At 52.9% G+C, this 12,977-nt stretch overlaps 1 protein-coding gene across 8 annotated transcripts in view; it reads left to right on the plus strand.

Moving 5' to 3' along the window:
- The window catches only part of SMG6 (SMG6 nonsense mediated mRNA decay factor), a 143,250-nt gene that overhangs the window by 39,607 nt on the left and 90,666 nt on the right, over nt 1-12,977 (plus strand). For all 8 annotated transcript variants that reach the window (XM_044994260.1, XM_044994256.1, XM_044994257.1 and 5 more), the window contains exon 10: nt 6,599-6,744. In XM_044994260.1, coding sequence (XP_044850195.1) covers nt 6,599-6,744 — 146 coding nt within the window. The remainder of the gene's footprint in view (nt 1-6,598; nt 6,745-12,977) is intronic.

Consider the following 12,977-nt stretch of genomic DNA (forward strand, 5'->3'; position numbering starts at 1 on the left):
TTTATTACCAGTTACCAGACTGAGGCTTGTTACAGGCCACCTGAGAGAACCCCGCACTGGCCTGACTGGCTCATTGTCCTTTCTGGTATAGCGAATTCTTTTGACTCAGGCAATGTAGTTTCTTGCACTAGCCAGGGCCTGTCTATCAGCCCTTCCCTGGAAAGCCCTCCCCAGTCTTATGGGCTGGAGGATGTATTCATTAGTAGTAGTGTAGAACACTAGCAGTGAGCTTGGCTTGGTGTAAAGCTGCAGTTCCTGCCCCAAGGAGCTCACGTTCCAAGCTGGCTGATCAAACTATGCCTCTGAAGCCACAGGTACCTGCAGTTTCTGTTGTCTTTCAGTTTGATTTCAGGATCTTCCCATCTCAGTGCAAAGTATGAGCCACTCTGGCTAATTCAGTGGAGAGTGAGTGCTTTGAGCTGCTCATGGCTAACAATGTGAATCCCCGTCTGTATCATGAGGCACTGTTTATCTGAATGTGGACAGCATGTTGGCCTGGAGTGAGGAGTCAAAGAACTGGATGTCCTCGTGGATGGAGAAAAAAGGGCAGATGGAACTTTTAGTAACTGAATCGTGTTTCTCTGCCTGAGGGCATTGTGTCCAAGGACCTGCCTGTCCTGAGCTCTGCTGAGGCCGTGCTCATGGCTGAGTTATGGTTTGAACGCTTGCCAGCAGGATGGATTAATGGGGATGTTGTGGTGATCGCTTGCAGATTTGTCTCCTGAGACTTTCATGAAATTAAGATGCAGCATTTTAGGAGGTCACTTCCCAGGACAGCCATTTAAAAAAATCCAAGTATGTTTAATGACAGACTCTCTCCCTGCTGTTCTTATTAAGGGAACTTGAAAGTAATATCAAGCCCCGGGAAGGGAAATCAGCTGGTGGTGCTAAACAGCTTCTGTGCTTAAAATAGGTGAATGGGGAAAAATAGATCAGACCTACTGTTCGTGCTTAGATCATTAAGCTGTTGATGGCATGGGCCGTGTTTTGTGGCATTAATTAGAATGTCTCACTGCTAAAACCAAAGGCAGGCACTTCAGTGAAGACTTCCACTTCACTGCTAACCTGCTGGGCTCTGAGCTCAGTGGGCTTACCACACATGCTACCAGATGTGCTAGAGTATCAAAGCACAGCTGCCTGGGTTGATGAAGCCGTCACTCCTTCGAGCCTTCCAGAGTCCAAACATGACAATAACGTTCATTTCCTTTTGTAAGAAAGGAACAAATGGGGGAGAAATCCACCCTGTAAAGGGGCCCTTTGCCGTGCTGAGATCTGGGCCTTGTTTGCACTCTCAGGATGTTGGCTCTGTGGTGAGTTGTACAGGGTACATGAGACTGTATCGAAATCCGGAGGCCTTTAGAAACTATCCTAGCTCCCAAACACCAGGAACGCTGCATCTTCCAGAGGGAGCAGCCCCATTCTGCAGGGCTACAGAATAGCAGGGGTGTTGTAGCAGCCAGTATTTGATGCAGCGGATGGCTTAGTGCTGCTTTCGCAGACAGTGCGGAGGGCATGGGCTGTCCTGCCGCTGAGTTGCACTGGGTTTTAAAAGGCACCGTGAAGCACAGACTTTAAAAGTAGAGCAGATTGCACTCAGAGGATGTTGTTGGATCTGTGATGATTTTACACTGTGTGCTTTTATACAGATTTCACGGGGGAGACCAGCGTTTCCCAAATTCATAGATTCATAGATTCTAGGACTGGAAGGGACCTTGAGAGGTCATTGAGTCTAGTCCCCTGCCCTCATGGCAGGACCAAATACTGTCTAGACCATCCCTGATAGACATTTCTCTAACCTACTCTTAAATATCTCCAGAGATGGAGATTCCACAGCCTCCGTAGGCAGTTTATTCTAGTGTTTAACCACCCTGACAGTTAGGAACTTTTTCCTAATGTCCAACCTAAACCTCCCTGGCTGCAGTTTAAGCCCATTGCTTCTTGTTCTATCCTTAGAGGCGAAGGTGAACAAGTTTTCTCCCACCTCCTTATGACACCCTTTGAGATACCTGAAAACTGCTCTCATGTCCCCTCTCAGTCTTCTCTTTCCAAACTAAACAAACCCAATTCTTTCAGCCTCCTTCATAGGTCATGTTCTCAAGACCTTTAATCATTCTCGTTGCTCTTCTCTGGACCTTCTCCAATTTCTCCACATCTTTCTTGAAATGCGGTACCCATGAAATTGGGGGTCCTGACCCAAAGGGAGTTGCGGGGGGCTTGCAAGGTTATTTTAGGGGCGTTGTAGTATTGCCAGCTTCAGAGCTGGGTGGTCAGAGAGTGGCGGTTGTTGGCCGGCGCCTAGCTCTGAAGGCAGCACCCTGCCAGAAGCATTGCAGAAGTAAGGGTAGCAGTACTGCAACCCCCCCTACAATAACCTTGCGACACCCCCACCCCCACAAAACTCCTTTTTAGGTCAGGACCCCTACAATTACAACACTGTGAAATTTCTGATTTAAATAGCTGAAATCATGAAATTTACAACTTTAAAAATCCTATGACCGTGAAATTGACCAAAATGGGCCATGAATTTGATAGGGCCCAATGATGATCCAACCAGCCTGAAAGGATGTTGCGGAAGCCCAAAAACATTGTCCTTGTGGGTTACCAGGAGCATCCCATTCATCCAGTCTGGAGCCTTCTCACATTGCAAGGTCTGAATCTGTGTGGGGAAGGATAAAGGAAATCACTACGTTTGCTGAGTGTGACAACTGGGCATGTCCTGGAGGCCCCTGCACTCAACTGCTCTAACACTGAGGCTGCCCCTGCTTTTCCCAGGATGGATTTCAGCTTTGCTGTGCACCTCTGGAAGGGCACACTGGAGCCTTGTGCCACTGCTGACTGGAGCTGGTGGTCATCCCAGCACACTGCCCTGGCATTGGCTCTTCACCAGGACAGAACCACTTGCTAGAACAGTTGTGGGCTTTGCTGGGGGAGTTCAGAAGTAAGGGTGGGAGTAACACTCTTTCCAGTCCACTAGTATCTCTGGAGGATGTTAACAGAAGCTAGTGAAGTTAGACATTTTTAAATCAGCAGGTTCAGATAACGTTCACTGAAGAGCTTTAAAAGAGCTGGCTGAGGAGCTCACTGGACCATTAATGTTGATTCTCAGTAAGTCCTGGAGCACTGGAGAAATTCCAGGAGACTAGAAGAAAGGTAATGTTGTACCAATATTGAAAAAGGGTAAACAGGGTGAGCATGTCATTATAGACCTGTCAGCCCGACACTGATCCCAGGGAAGATAATGGAGCAGTTGATACAGGACTCAGTTAATAAATAATTAAAGGAAAGTAATGTAATTAACAAAATGAACATGGGTTTATGGAAAATAGGATCTGTCAAACTAACTTGATATCTTTTTTTTGATGAAATTACATGTTTGGTTGATAAAGGTAACAGTGTTGATGTAATATACTTAAACTACTGTCTGGGGTTTGGCTTGGTACCACATGACATTTTGATTAAAAACACTAGAAATATATATAATTGGCCCATATTAAATGGATTAAAAGCTGGCTAACTGACAGGTCTGAACTGTAAACAGGGAATCATCATCACTGAGCAGGTGTGTTTCTACTGAATTCCTCAGGGATCTGTTCTTGGCCCTACGCTATTTAACATTTTTATCAATGAGCAGAATGAAAAGATAAAATCATCACTGATAAAGTTTGCAGATGACACAAAAATTGTGGTAGTGGTGAACAATGAGGAGGACAGGTCACTGATACAGAAAGATCTGGAGTGCTTGGTAAACTAGGCACAAGCAGACAATGTGCATTTCAATATGGCTAAGTGTCAAAGTACACATCTAGGACCAAAGAGTGCAGGCCATACTTAAAGGAAGGGGCACTCTGGGAAACAGTGACTGAAAAAGATTTTGGAGTTGTGGTGGATAATCAGCTGAACATGAGCTCCCCATGTGAAGTTTTGGCCAAAAGGACTAATGTGATGCTTTTGGGAGCACAAATGGGAATCTCAAGGAGCAGAGAGGTTATTTGACCTCTGTGTTTGGTGCTAGTGGAATACTATGTCCAGTTTTGGTGCCCACAGTTCAAGAAGGTTGCTGATAAATTGGAGAGGGGTCAGAGAAGAGCCATGAGACTGATTAGAAGGATTAGAAAACCTGCCTTGCAGTGTTAGACTCAAGGAGCTCAATCTGTTTTGTTCAGCAAAAAGAAGGTTAAGAGGTGATTTGATTACAGTCTATAAGTGCCTACAACCGGTACAAATATTTACTAAGGGGCTTTCGGTGTTGCAGGGAAAGGTCTAACCCAGTGGTTCTCAACTTGTTAATGCGGCCCACAGTGTGTTAAGTGGGGCGCAAGTTGAGAACGACAGCCCCCTCCACCCTAAAACCGCCCATAGTGGCCTATGACCAGCACCCCGCCCAGAGCAGGGCCAGGTGTGGAGCCCTGGGTGCAGTCCAGGCAGCCAGACCCAAATCCTGCTGCACGGGGCTGAATGGGACCCGTGGCGCAGAGCCGGGCAGGAGCAGGGACCCGGACCGTGGGGCCGGGCAGGAGCAGGGACCTGGACCCGGACCCCGGGGCATGGGGCCGGGCAGGAGCAGGGACCCAGACCCTGGAGCTGGGCAGGAGCAGGGACCTGGACCCGGACCGTGGGGCCGGGCAGGAGCAGGGACCAGGACCCCGGGGTGCGGGGCTGGGCAGGAGCAGGGACCCAGACCCGGACCCCGGGGCGCGGGGCCAGGCAGGAGCAGGGACCCAGACCCGGACCCTGGGGCCAGGCAGGAGCAGTGACCCGGACCCTGGGGCGCGGGGCCGGGCAGGAGCAGGGACCCAGACCCGGACCCTGGGGCGCGGGGCCAGGCAGGAGCAGGGACCCAGACCCGGACCCTGGGCCGGGCAGGAGCAGTGACCCGGACCTGGACCCTGGGGCCAGGCAGGAGCAGAGACCCAGACCCGGACCCTGGGGCCGGGCAGGAGCAGGGACCTAGACCCGGACCCTGGGGCCGGGCAGGAGCAGAGACCCAGACCCGGACCCTGGGGCGCGGGGCCAGGCAGGAGCAGGGACCCAGACCCGGACCCTGGGCCGGGCAGGAGCAGGGACCTAGACCCGGACCCTGGGGCCGGGCAGGAGCAGAGACCCAGACCCGGACCCTGGGGCCGGGCAGGAGCAGGGACCCGGACCCGGACCCTGGGCCGGGCAGGAGCAGGGACCTGGACCCTGGGCCGGGCAGGAGCAGGGACCTGGACCCGGACCCTGGGGCCGGGCAGGAGCAGAGACCCAGACCCGGACTCTGGGGCTGGGCAGGAGCAGGGACCCCCAGCACCGGGCCAGTAGTGGAGCTTCTGGCAGGGCTGGCAGCCAGGAGGGGGGCCAGGAGCAGAGCCCCACCTAAAACCTGGGGCAAACCCCTTAGTTCCCAGAGCCTCCCCCACTCTCCTGCCCTATGGCCCTCACCAGCCCTCTGCTGGCAGGAGCACAGATGCAGGCTGCAGTAGGCTGGCTCCCCCTCAGCCAGCCCTGCTCCCTGCCAGACCAGAGCGGCACATTTTGAATTTTTTTAGCACACAGCTGGGCCGCAGCTGTGTGCTAATTGGGCCACATGCAGCCCGCGGGTTGAGACCCGCTGGTCTAACCCGATCCAATAGCTGGAGGCTGAAAGTAGAGAAATTGAGCCTGGAAATAAAGTGTAAAGTTTTGAAGGTGAGAGTAGTTAACCACTGGAGCAACTGACCAAGGGTTGTGGTGGATTCTCCATCCCTGGCAATCTTTAAATCAAGGCGTTAGTGTGAGGAAGTTCTCTGGCCTGTGTTATAGAGGGGCTCAGGCTAAATGGGCACAGTGGCTTCGGAATCTCTGAAAACACCCTCTAGTAGGCACCCCCTGACGAAGCAGAGACGAGGCAGCACTGCTGGTCTGAGCAGAGACTGGGAGAACCTGTCTGCCATTAGTCTGTGAAGCCTGTGGAGGCAGGGATCGCTCTGACTCCGGGCTGTAGAATAGCTAGCACCCTTTTGGGACTATATAAAGAGTGATACTAAATGAAGAGCAGCGTAAATGTGTTGGGTTTCCTTGGATGAAGGTGCCTGTAACTGCTAAGGCCTTTGGTGTTGAAAGGACGCCTTGCTCAAAGCTGTGGCATTGCATCTGGTGGCTGGTCCCTCTTGATGAGTGATAGTAGCTGTGTATGTTTCAGGAAACAGCTGTGGTTTTGACACTGGTTTTCATACAGTGACTACCAGCATCTAAATGAGACATTGTTAATCTGCAGGGGACCCCACATCCCTCTCCCGGGGCCAAGTTGGGGCTCTCACAGATGAGACACAGTGCCAGTGTTCTGGTGCTGGGTAATGTGGAGGGCCCTCACTGCCTGCCATATGACTGGGGCCCACACACTGGGAGCACTTTCCTCTTAAACAGATGATGTTTACAAAGTCAGTTGCCCCCGACTCCATGGGTGTGGGTCAGGCTGACTTCTCCATTCTGTCTGCCAGCTCCAGCACTCCATGGGCTGCTGCTCCCCTGCAGCTGATGGGTGGGGTGGCTATCTCAGACATGCAAGAGCTGTGAGGGTCTCTCCTCACTGTGCCCCAAGGCCTTGGTGCAAGCATTCCTGTTGTTCTCTTTCTGTCTGCAGGATGGAGACGTTCCCTTCAGTGACAGAGGAGGTGCTGAGGGAGTTCCAGGTGCTGCTGAAGCACAGCCCCCCTCCCATTGGAAGCACCCGCATGCTGCAGCTCATGGCTATCAACATGTTTGCGGTGTACAACTCCCAGCCCAAAGGTACCAAGTGTTGTCAAGGAGGGGGGCTGGGGAGTTTTGCCCTGCTCTGTGTGGCGAGTGATTAAATCCATGTGGCTGGAGAAGAGCAGGGGAGGGATACTGACCGAGCAGCCTTCAGGGAGGCAGAGCTGTCTTTGAATGCCTGCTGTGTGGAAGGCAGTAGAAAGGGCCCTGAGGCCAGGATCTCAGGGCCTCTCCCCAGAAAGCGCTGCTCTGTTCTGAGTGGGGAAAAGCTTGGAGGTGTCTTCCTGGAGTTGGGTAGAAGAGTTGTGGAGGAGGAGGATGCGCAGTCCTCACTTAGAGCCTGTCCCTAGGAATGAATGACTGCCGAGTGATTTCCTGACATGCTTTCCCAGCATCTGTCTCAGGCCCCGCACTTAGAGGCAGGCCTGAAGCCAGCTCCTCTCCGGAGGCATCATCCGTGGCATTAAAGGAGCAGCTCTGGGGGAGCATACCCAGCCCAGTGACTGCTGAGCCTGAGACTGCTGAGCTCATTGCTGAGCCTCTTTGGAGGGAGCTGCTGGAGGCGGTAACTGAAGGGCCAGGAAAGGAGCCTCGCCCCAGGCAGAGCCAGCTGGTGTGTCCAGATGGAGTATGGTTGCTTCTCTCCTTGCGCCTCCTCCATTCACTCTTGGGCTAGGTGTGTTGGCTTCTAGCCTTGAGTCTATTGAACAAGTGGCTGTCTCTAAAGCCAGTGTTCTCCCTGAGCCTGAGAGGGGGCTCCGGGGCTGAGTGCCCTTCCCTCAAGCGCTCTGCAGAGAATTCCGAGTGCAGCTGAGCTGACTAGTTCTTCCCCAATGCCTGTTTGTTTGCAGCCCTAGGGAATGACAGAGGGGTTGGGCTTGCACTCCCAGGGCAGGAAGAGCCGACGTTTAAAGCACCAGCTGCTGGATGTTTAGATTCGGAAGGGGGCCCCCCTTGGATGGTGCACTGCAGTTGTGGCCAGAGTGCTGGGTTCTTACAGATACAATGAGACATGATCCCTGCCCCAAAAAGCTCGTGATTTCAGCTTTTCCTCGGCGAGCAGTTGGCTCCTTGTAGTGCCAGACTAAGTGACAGGGGGACGAGATGAGCTGACTGGGTGAAGTGGTGTGCTGGAGAAATAGCTGCATCCCAGCCTGCTTCCCAGGTATCTTCCTGTCTTAAGAAGGACCTGCCCCCTTCGGAGTCACAAGTGCTGCTGCTTAGGTTGGGCTCATGAGCCCAGTCTGCTAGATGCCAGCAAACCAGATGGAGTGTTTATCTTTCCCGGCTTCAAAGTACTTTACAAACATGAGCAAATGCCTCCTTTCAGCCCCCTGGGAGCCAGGTCATTGTCCTTATCCCTGTGCTACAGATGCAGGGACAGGCACAGAGTAGGAAAGGGCCCCGGCCAAGCTCATGCTGCAAGGCACAGGCAGAGCTGTGGCTAAAATCCAGGTGTCTTGACTCTCAGTCCTGCACTCAGACCACCAGCTTTGGCTGCTGCATGCCCAGTTCCAAGGGGATGCAGGCAAAGGGGGAGGGAGCTGAGGCTGTCTCTTCTCTCGTTATGTGAAATAAGCCCAAATGTTCTTAAGGGTCCCTCTCTCCTAAGTGAGTAGGTGCCTGCTGCACCCAGCCTCGTGTCTCTGTAGGGAGCCAACCCCTTTCCTGCTTGGGGCTCAGCAGTGAGTGCCTGGAACCAGTGACTGTGAATTGGAGGATGCTGCAGTTCCCACCTGACACTCAGCAATGTTAGAGGGTTTGTCGGAGGTCTTGTGCTTGGCTCTCGTGTTTGAGACCCTAGGCCACTGCTGATCACGTTCCTGGGGTAGAAATACTGTTGTCAACGTGAGCTTGTTGCCAGCCCAAACATCCCTCACATTTCCGGGGTGTGCACATGTCGGATGCTGGCAAAGTCCCATGTGAGTTTGGAGCAGATTTCATGGTACTGAGAGGTACAAAGAGCTGGATGCTGAGGAAGAGCAAAGGGCCTGGAGTTTTAAATGTATGCAAGAGCTTTTGCTGCATTGTTGCCAAGTGCCCAGTGCATAGCTGAGGCGTTGGCTCCACGCCCTGGTGTGTGGGCTGCTGTGGGCAGAGGGCTGAGGGGAGCTTACTGCAGTGATGGCTGGTGGGAAGATGCATGTTTCCATTTCCCAGCATATGAGTCACCTTCTGTGTGTTGCACTTGCACGGACAGCAGCAAGAGGGGGTGTTGTGGTGATCAGCATCTGTGTATATGGGGGAGGCTGAAAGACCTTAAAACCATTCCCTAATTATCATCAGCACAGTCACCGAAGGGAGTGGCAAATCACGAGTGATTCCCTTCAGCAGCCTTCCCCAACAGCCTCTGCACTGCTGGGCTGCGCACATGCCCGCAGGTGTGGTCTCTGTCAGGTGCAGGCTGTCTGATCTCTGCTCAGAGCAGGAGGTAGGCTGCCTCCGGGGCAGAGAGGGGACTCATCCATAGGCTCCCTGCACTGCCCTGGGGCTCCTGCTGTGGAATGCACCTGCTGCCCATAGGGTTAGTTGGCTCATGAGCCTTCCCTTTGCTCCTGTTGATCTCCAGGCCTCCGAGACCCCTGTCTGTACTAGAAAATCTTTTCGAAACTTCCCCACCAGCTGCTTGTGCTCGCAGTCAGGTTAGGCTGTGTGGCTCCTCCCCCTTAGGGCTCCCGTCGCTGTTCATACCAAGGGAGCTGGACCGGTGCTAGCAAAGGTGCAGCAGACCTGGGGTCAGGCTACCTGTCCCTTGGAACTGGGACTGGTTCTATTGCTTCCATTAACAGAATCTCACTTGACTCCAGGTGGAGCCAAGAATCCCACTCAGGGGCTTTTCTCCTGATGGAGCCCCCACTAACCAGTGAGCCAGCCCCTCAGCCGCCCCTGTGGAAGAGGTGTTAGGAAGGGTCTGTGTGCCCCAGCTGCTGCCTCGTATCAGAGCCATGTAGTGCTAGGGCAGACCCTGGACTGGGATGGGAAAAGAGAACTGGACGCAGGATCCAAGGCTGCAGCTTGTGCAGTTGCTGCCCCTGTCTAGTGTAAGCTGTCAGTGGCTGCTGATACCTTTGAGGCCATCCTGGGCTCCCAGGGAAGGGCAGGGACCTTTTTGGGGTGGCCATGTTTAATAGTTTGGTAGCCATCTGCACATGTGACTCGCAAGGAAGTTTGGGTCCCTTTATCCAAACCACAGACACTCCAAGAATTTTAATTTTTTTTAATTCTGTAATTTGGGGAAATAAAACTCTGGTTTCTGAAAGGGCTAATTGAAGCCGTGCTTGCAGCAGGGGCATGTTGGTGGGGAGAGAAACCCCCTCTCAGCCCATCTGTGCCCAATTTACTCCAATCTGGCCTCTCGGGGGCTTTTTTCTCTCTCTCTCTCTTTAATAATTTGTTTTATAATTCCTGGAATCAAACCCATCTCAGACACACTGTTTTATTTTACTGTATTATTGGATTATACTTCCTATAAATCACTGGATGTTATTCATAGGCCACCCCCGGAATAACTTCCCCTCTCCCCGATGGGTCTGCATTCCACACAAATGCACACCAACCTGGGGGCTCAGCAGAGGGCACCCTAGAGACACTTCCCGGAAATCCCAGCAAATTTCCCTGGCTCTGGGTGTGAGGCATCAGGCTGCCGCACCTGGATGCCTTCTGGCTCTCACAGTCCTGTTGCATTTGTTCTTTCGAGTTTGTGAGGAACTCGGGCTGAAAGGGAGGGGGTTGCCACATGTGCATCCCCAGCATATGTGGGGAATGGAGTGCAGAGTCAGGGCTGGTACTGCTGCTGCGCTAGTGCTTTGGGCTCATGAACAGGAAGACAGGCCAGACTTTAATCAGAAGAAATGTCAGTGGGGTGTGGTGACTAACCTGTGTGACCTGCCGACCATTCACGAAGGCTCTTGCTGGTTGGACGGCAGTCGCACCACCGAGGCGGCTTTGGAGCATGGGAACAGGGTCGTTAGGGCAGCTTATAGGAGATCAGTCCCTAATGTAGAATCGTACTGGTTTGTGGCTAGGGCTTGGCTCACATGGGCCCAACCCTGGGCCCACTCTCCCATATGGGCCCAAAGGTCCCCCTTCCTCTCCTCCCCCCACTGGTGTGGCAGTGCCGGCTGAGGAGAGTCCCACCCCTGTGCACCGGGGGCCTCTGGAGCAGCATGGCAAGCCATCATTGCACATCCTCTAGCCACTGCTGTGCACATGTGGAACGGAAAAAGCTAATGCTTAGCAGAACTGTCTGGTGCATAGACTCCTCTGCACCAGTTCCTGCCAGGTCCACTGAAAGACATAATCTGAGAAAGGAATCTGTATGGTATTGCAAAGTATCTGTGCCCCCAGGTATGTGTGAGACCCTCCCCCTTCTTCACCAGGTGCATGTTCAGCATCTGTGCACATCATTCATATCATTCTCAACTGAATTCATGATGTACTTAGTCTGTTACCAAACAGACAGCTCCCTGCCATCCTGCTCCTATGTGCGGCTCTGTGCTGAGCGCACTGTGTGCTTCGCTTTAGTGACCGCAAATGCTCTGACTTGCGAGCTAGCCCTGTGAACCCTTAAAATAACCCTTGAGATGTTGGAAAGGCGAGCAGTGTCTACCCTTGGCGGCAGAGCCGGGCCTGTCTCCGAGTATCTCTTCAGCACTTGCTTGGTTTCCCGCACAGGATCACGCTTTGCTTGACGAGCTAACTGCAGCATCGGAAAAAAGGCTCAGCCGGAAACACTTACTGCTCATCTAGCGCAGCCGCATCTCAATGGCTTTTCGTGAGGGTCTAACCACATTGTGCGTATTGGAGCACACAGAAGGTGCTGGGAGCTGAGCCCAAAGGGGTCCGGTGCAGTCGAGCTGGTTTAAAAATAAAACACTGCTGTGGACAGCAGCCTTGGTTTGGTGGAGTTTTAAAATTAGGTTTAAAACGAGGCTTAATGAAACCTCAGACTCCAGTTAGCAGAAGCAGTGGTGTGATCGCCCTGGCTGGGAAGTGGAGCTCAGCCCTTTCTCCTAATTCCCCCTCTCTGTGGTAAAGCTCAGCTATCCTGTTCTCTGCGTTTTCCATAGTAGAGCACCTGGAGCAAGAGGAAAATCAGAGCAGAGATTGGATCAGGCGGGCCAGGCTTGGTGAGGACTGGGTTCTCTGCACAGTCTGAAGCCCAGCTTGGCCACATCTCTACTGCATGTTTTACCCATAGCCGGGATGCCCCTGTTCTAACTGGGTCTCCCAACACGGTAGGGTTTACATGCCTCTAGAGTAGGTCGCTGCTGTTTCCCTTTAAGGCTGACTGGGTGTTACTGTCCGTAGTATGTGTGTGTGAGGGGTCTGAAATGACACTCTCAGAGCTCTGCTTTGGGGAAGAGAGTCATTGCATTTCCCCCTCCCCTTCTCCCTGTGCTTGGACCGGGAGCTGCAAACCCAGAGCCGGGGGCAGGAACGTCTCAGACTTGTGGCCTAGCCCAAAGGAGAAAGGGGGCCTCTTGCAGACAGTTCACAGTCTGTTTTGGACTCCAGCTGTGCTGAGCTCGCTGTGGAGATTGGGCTGGGAAGAGTATGCACTGAAGGGCACCTGGGGATTGCAGTTTGCACGTTGGGTTAGGTTTTATCCTCAGCCTAATATTGAGGACAGTAGCAGCACCTAGCAGCCCCAGCCATGGACCCAGGACCCTACTGTGCTAAGCACGGTTCAGGAAGAAGGTCCCTGCTCCAGTGAATTTACAATCTGAGCAGTGCCTTGGCCTTTGTACACATCTGCTTAGTGTCTGTGCTGTTCACTTGAGGAGAAAATATGCACCCACAGCACCCGCTGTCCCTTCTGTAGGCCATGGGCCTGCCCCTTCTGCTTAGGAGAAGCCTAGCTCTGGAATAATAGAGTGCTGCAGGTCAGGCTGGAGGTGCATTGGCAGAGCTGTGAGAAGGAACGTCTGTGAAACCGTCTCACGCTGTGCTGTAGCTGATGCTGGACTCCTGTGGGATGCAGGCATGGCTGGAAGTGCTGGCAGACTGTTAGGGTTTTCTCTCTCTCAGGTAGCTGTGAGGGTGGGGTTTGACAGGACGCTGGGAGCTCCTTCCCTTTCAGGGAGGGAAATCTATAGGTCTCAGCCACAAGACACATTAGTAAAACTCAGGTAAGCTGCAGTGGTCCTAACACGCTTTCTGAAGAAGCCTCTCCTGAGCTCTTGTGGCTGGTGGCAGCAATATTTAGACCAAAGTCTTCCTTTGCTTATTCCCCTCGGTTTCCTGTTTAAAAGGCAGATTCACATATT

The sequence above is a fragment of the Mauremys mutica genome, chromosome 19 (assembly GCF_020497125.1).
Source record: "Mauremys mutica isolate MM-2020 ecotype Southern chromosome 19, ASM2049712v1, whole genome shotgun sequence".
Classification (NCBI taxonomy): domain Eukaryota; kingdom Metazoa; phylum Chordata; order Testudines; family Geoemydidae; genus Mauremys; species Mauremys mutica.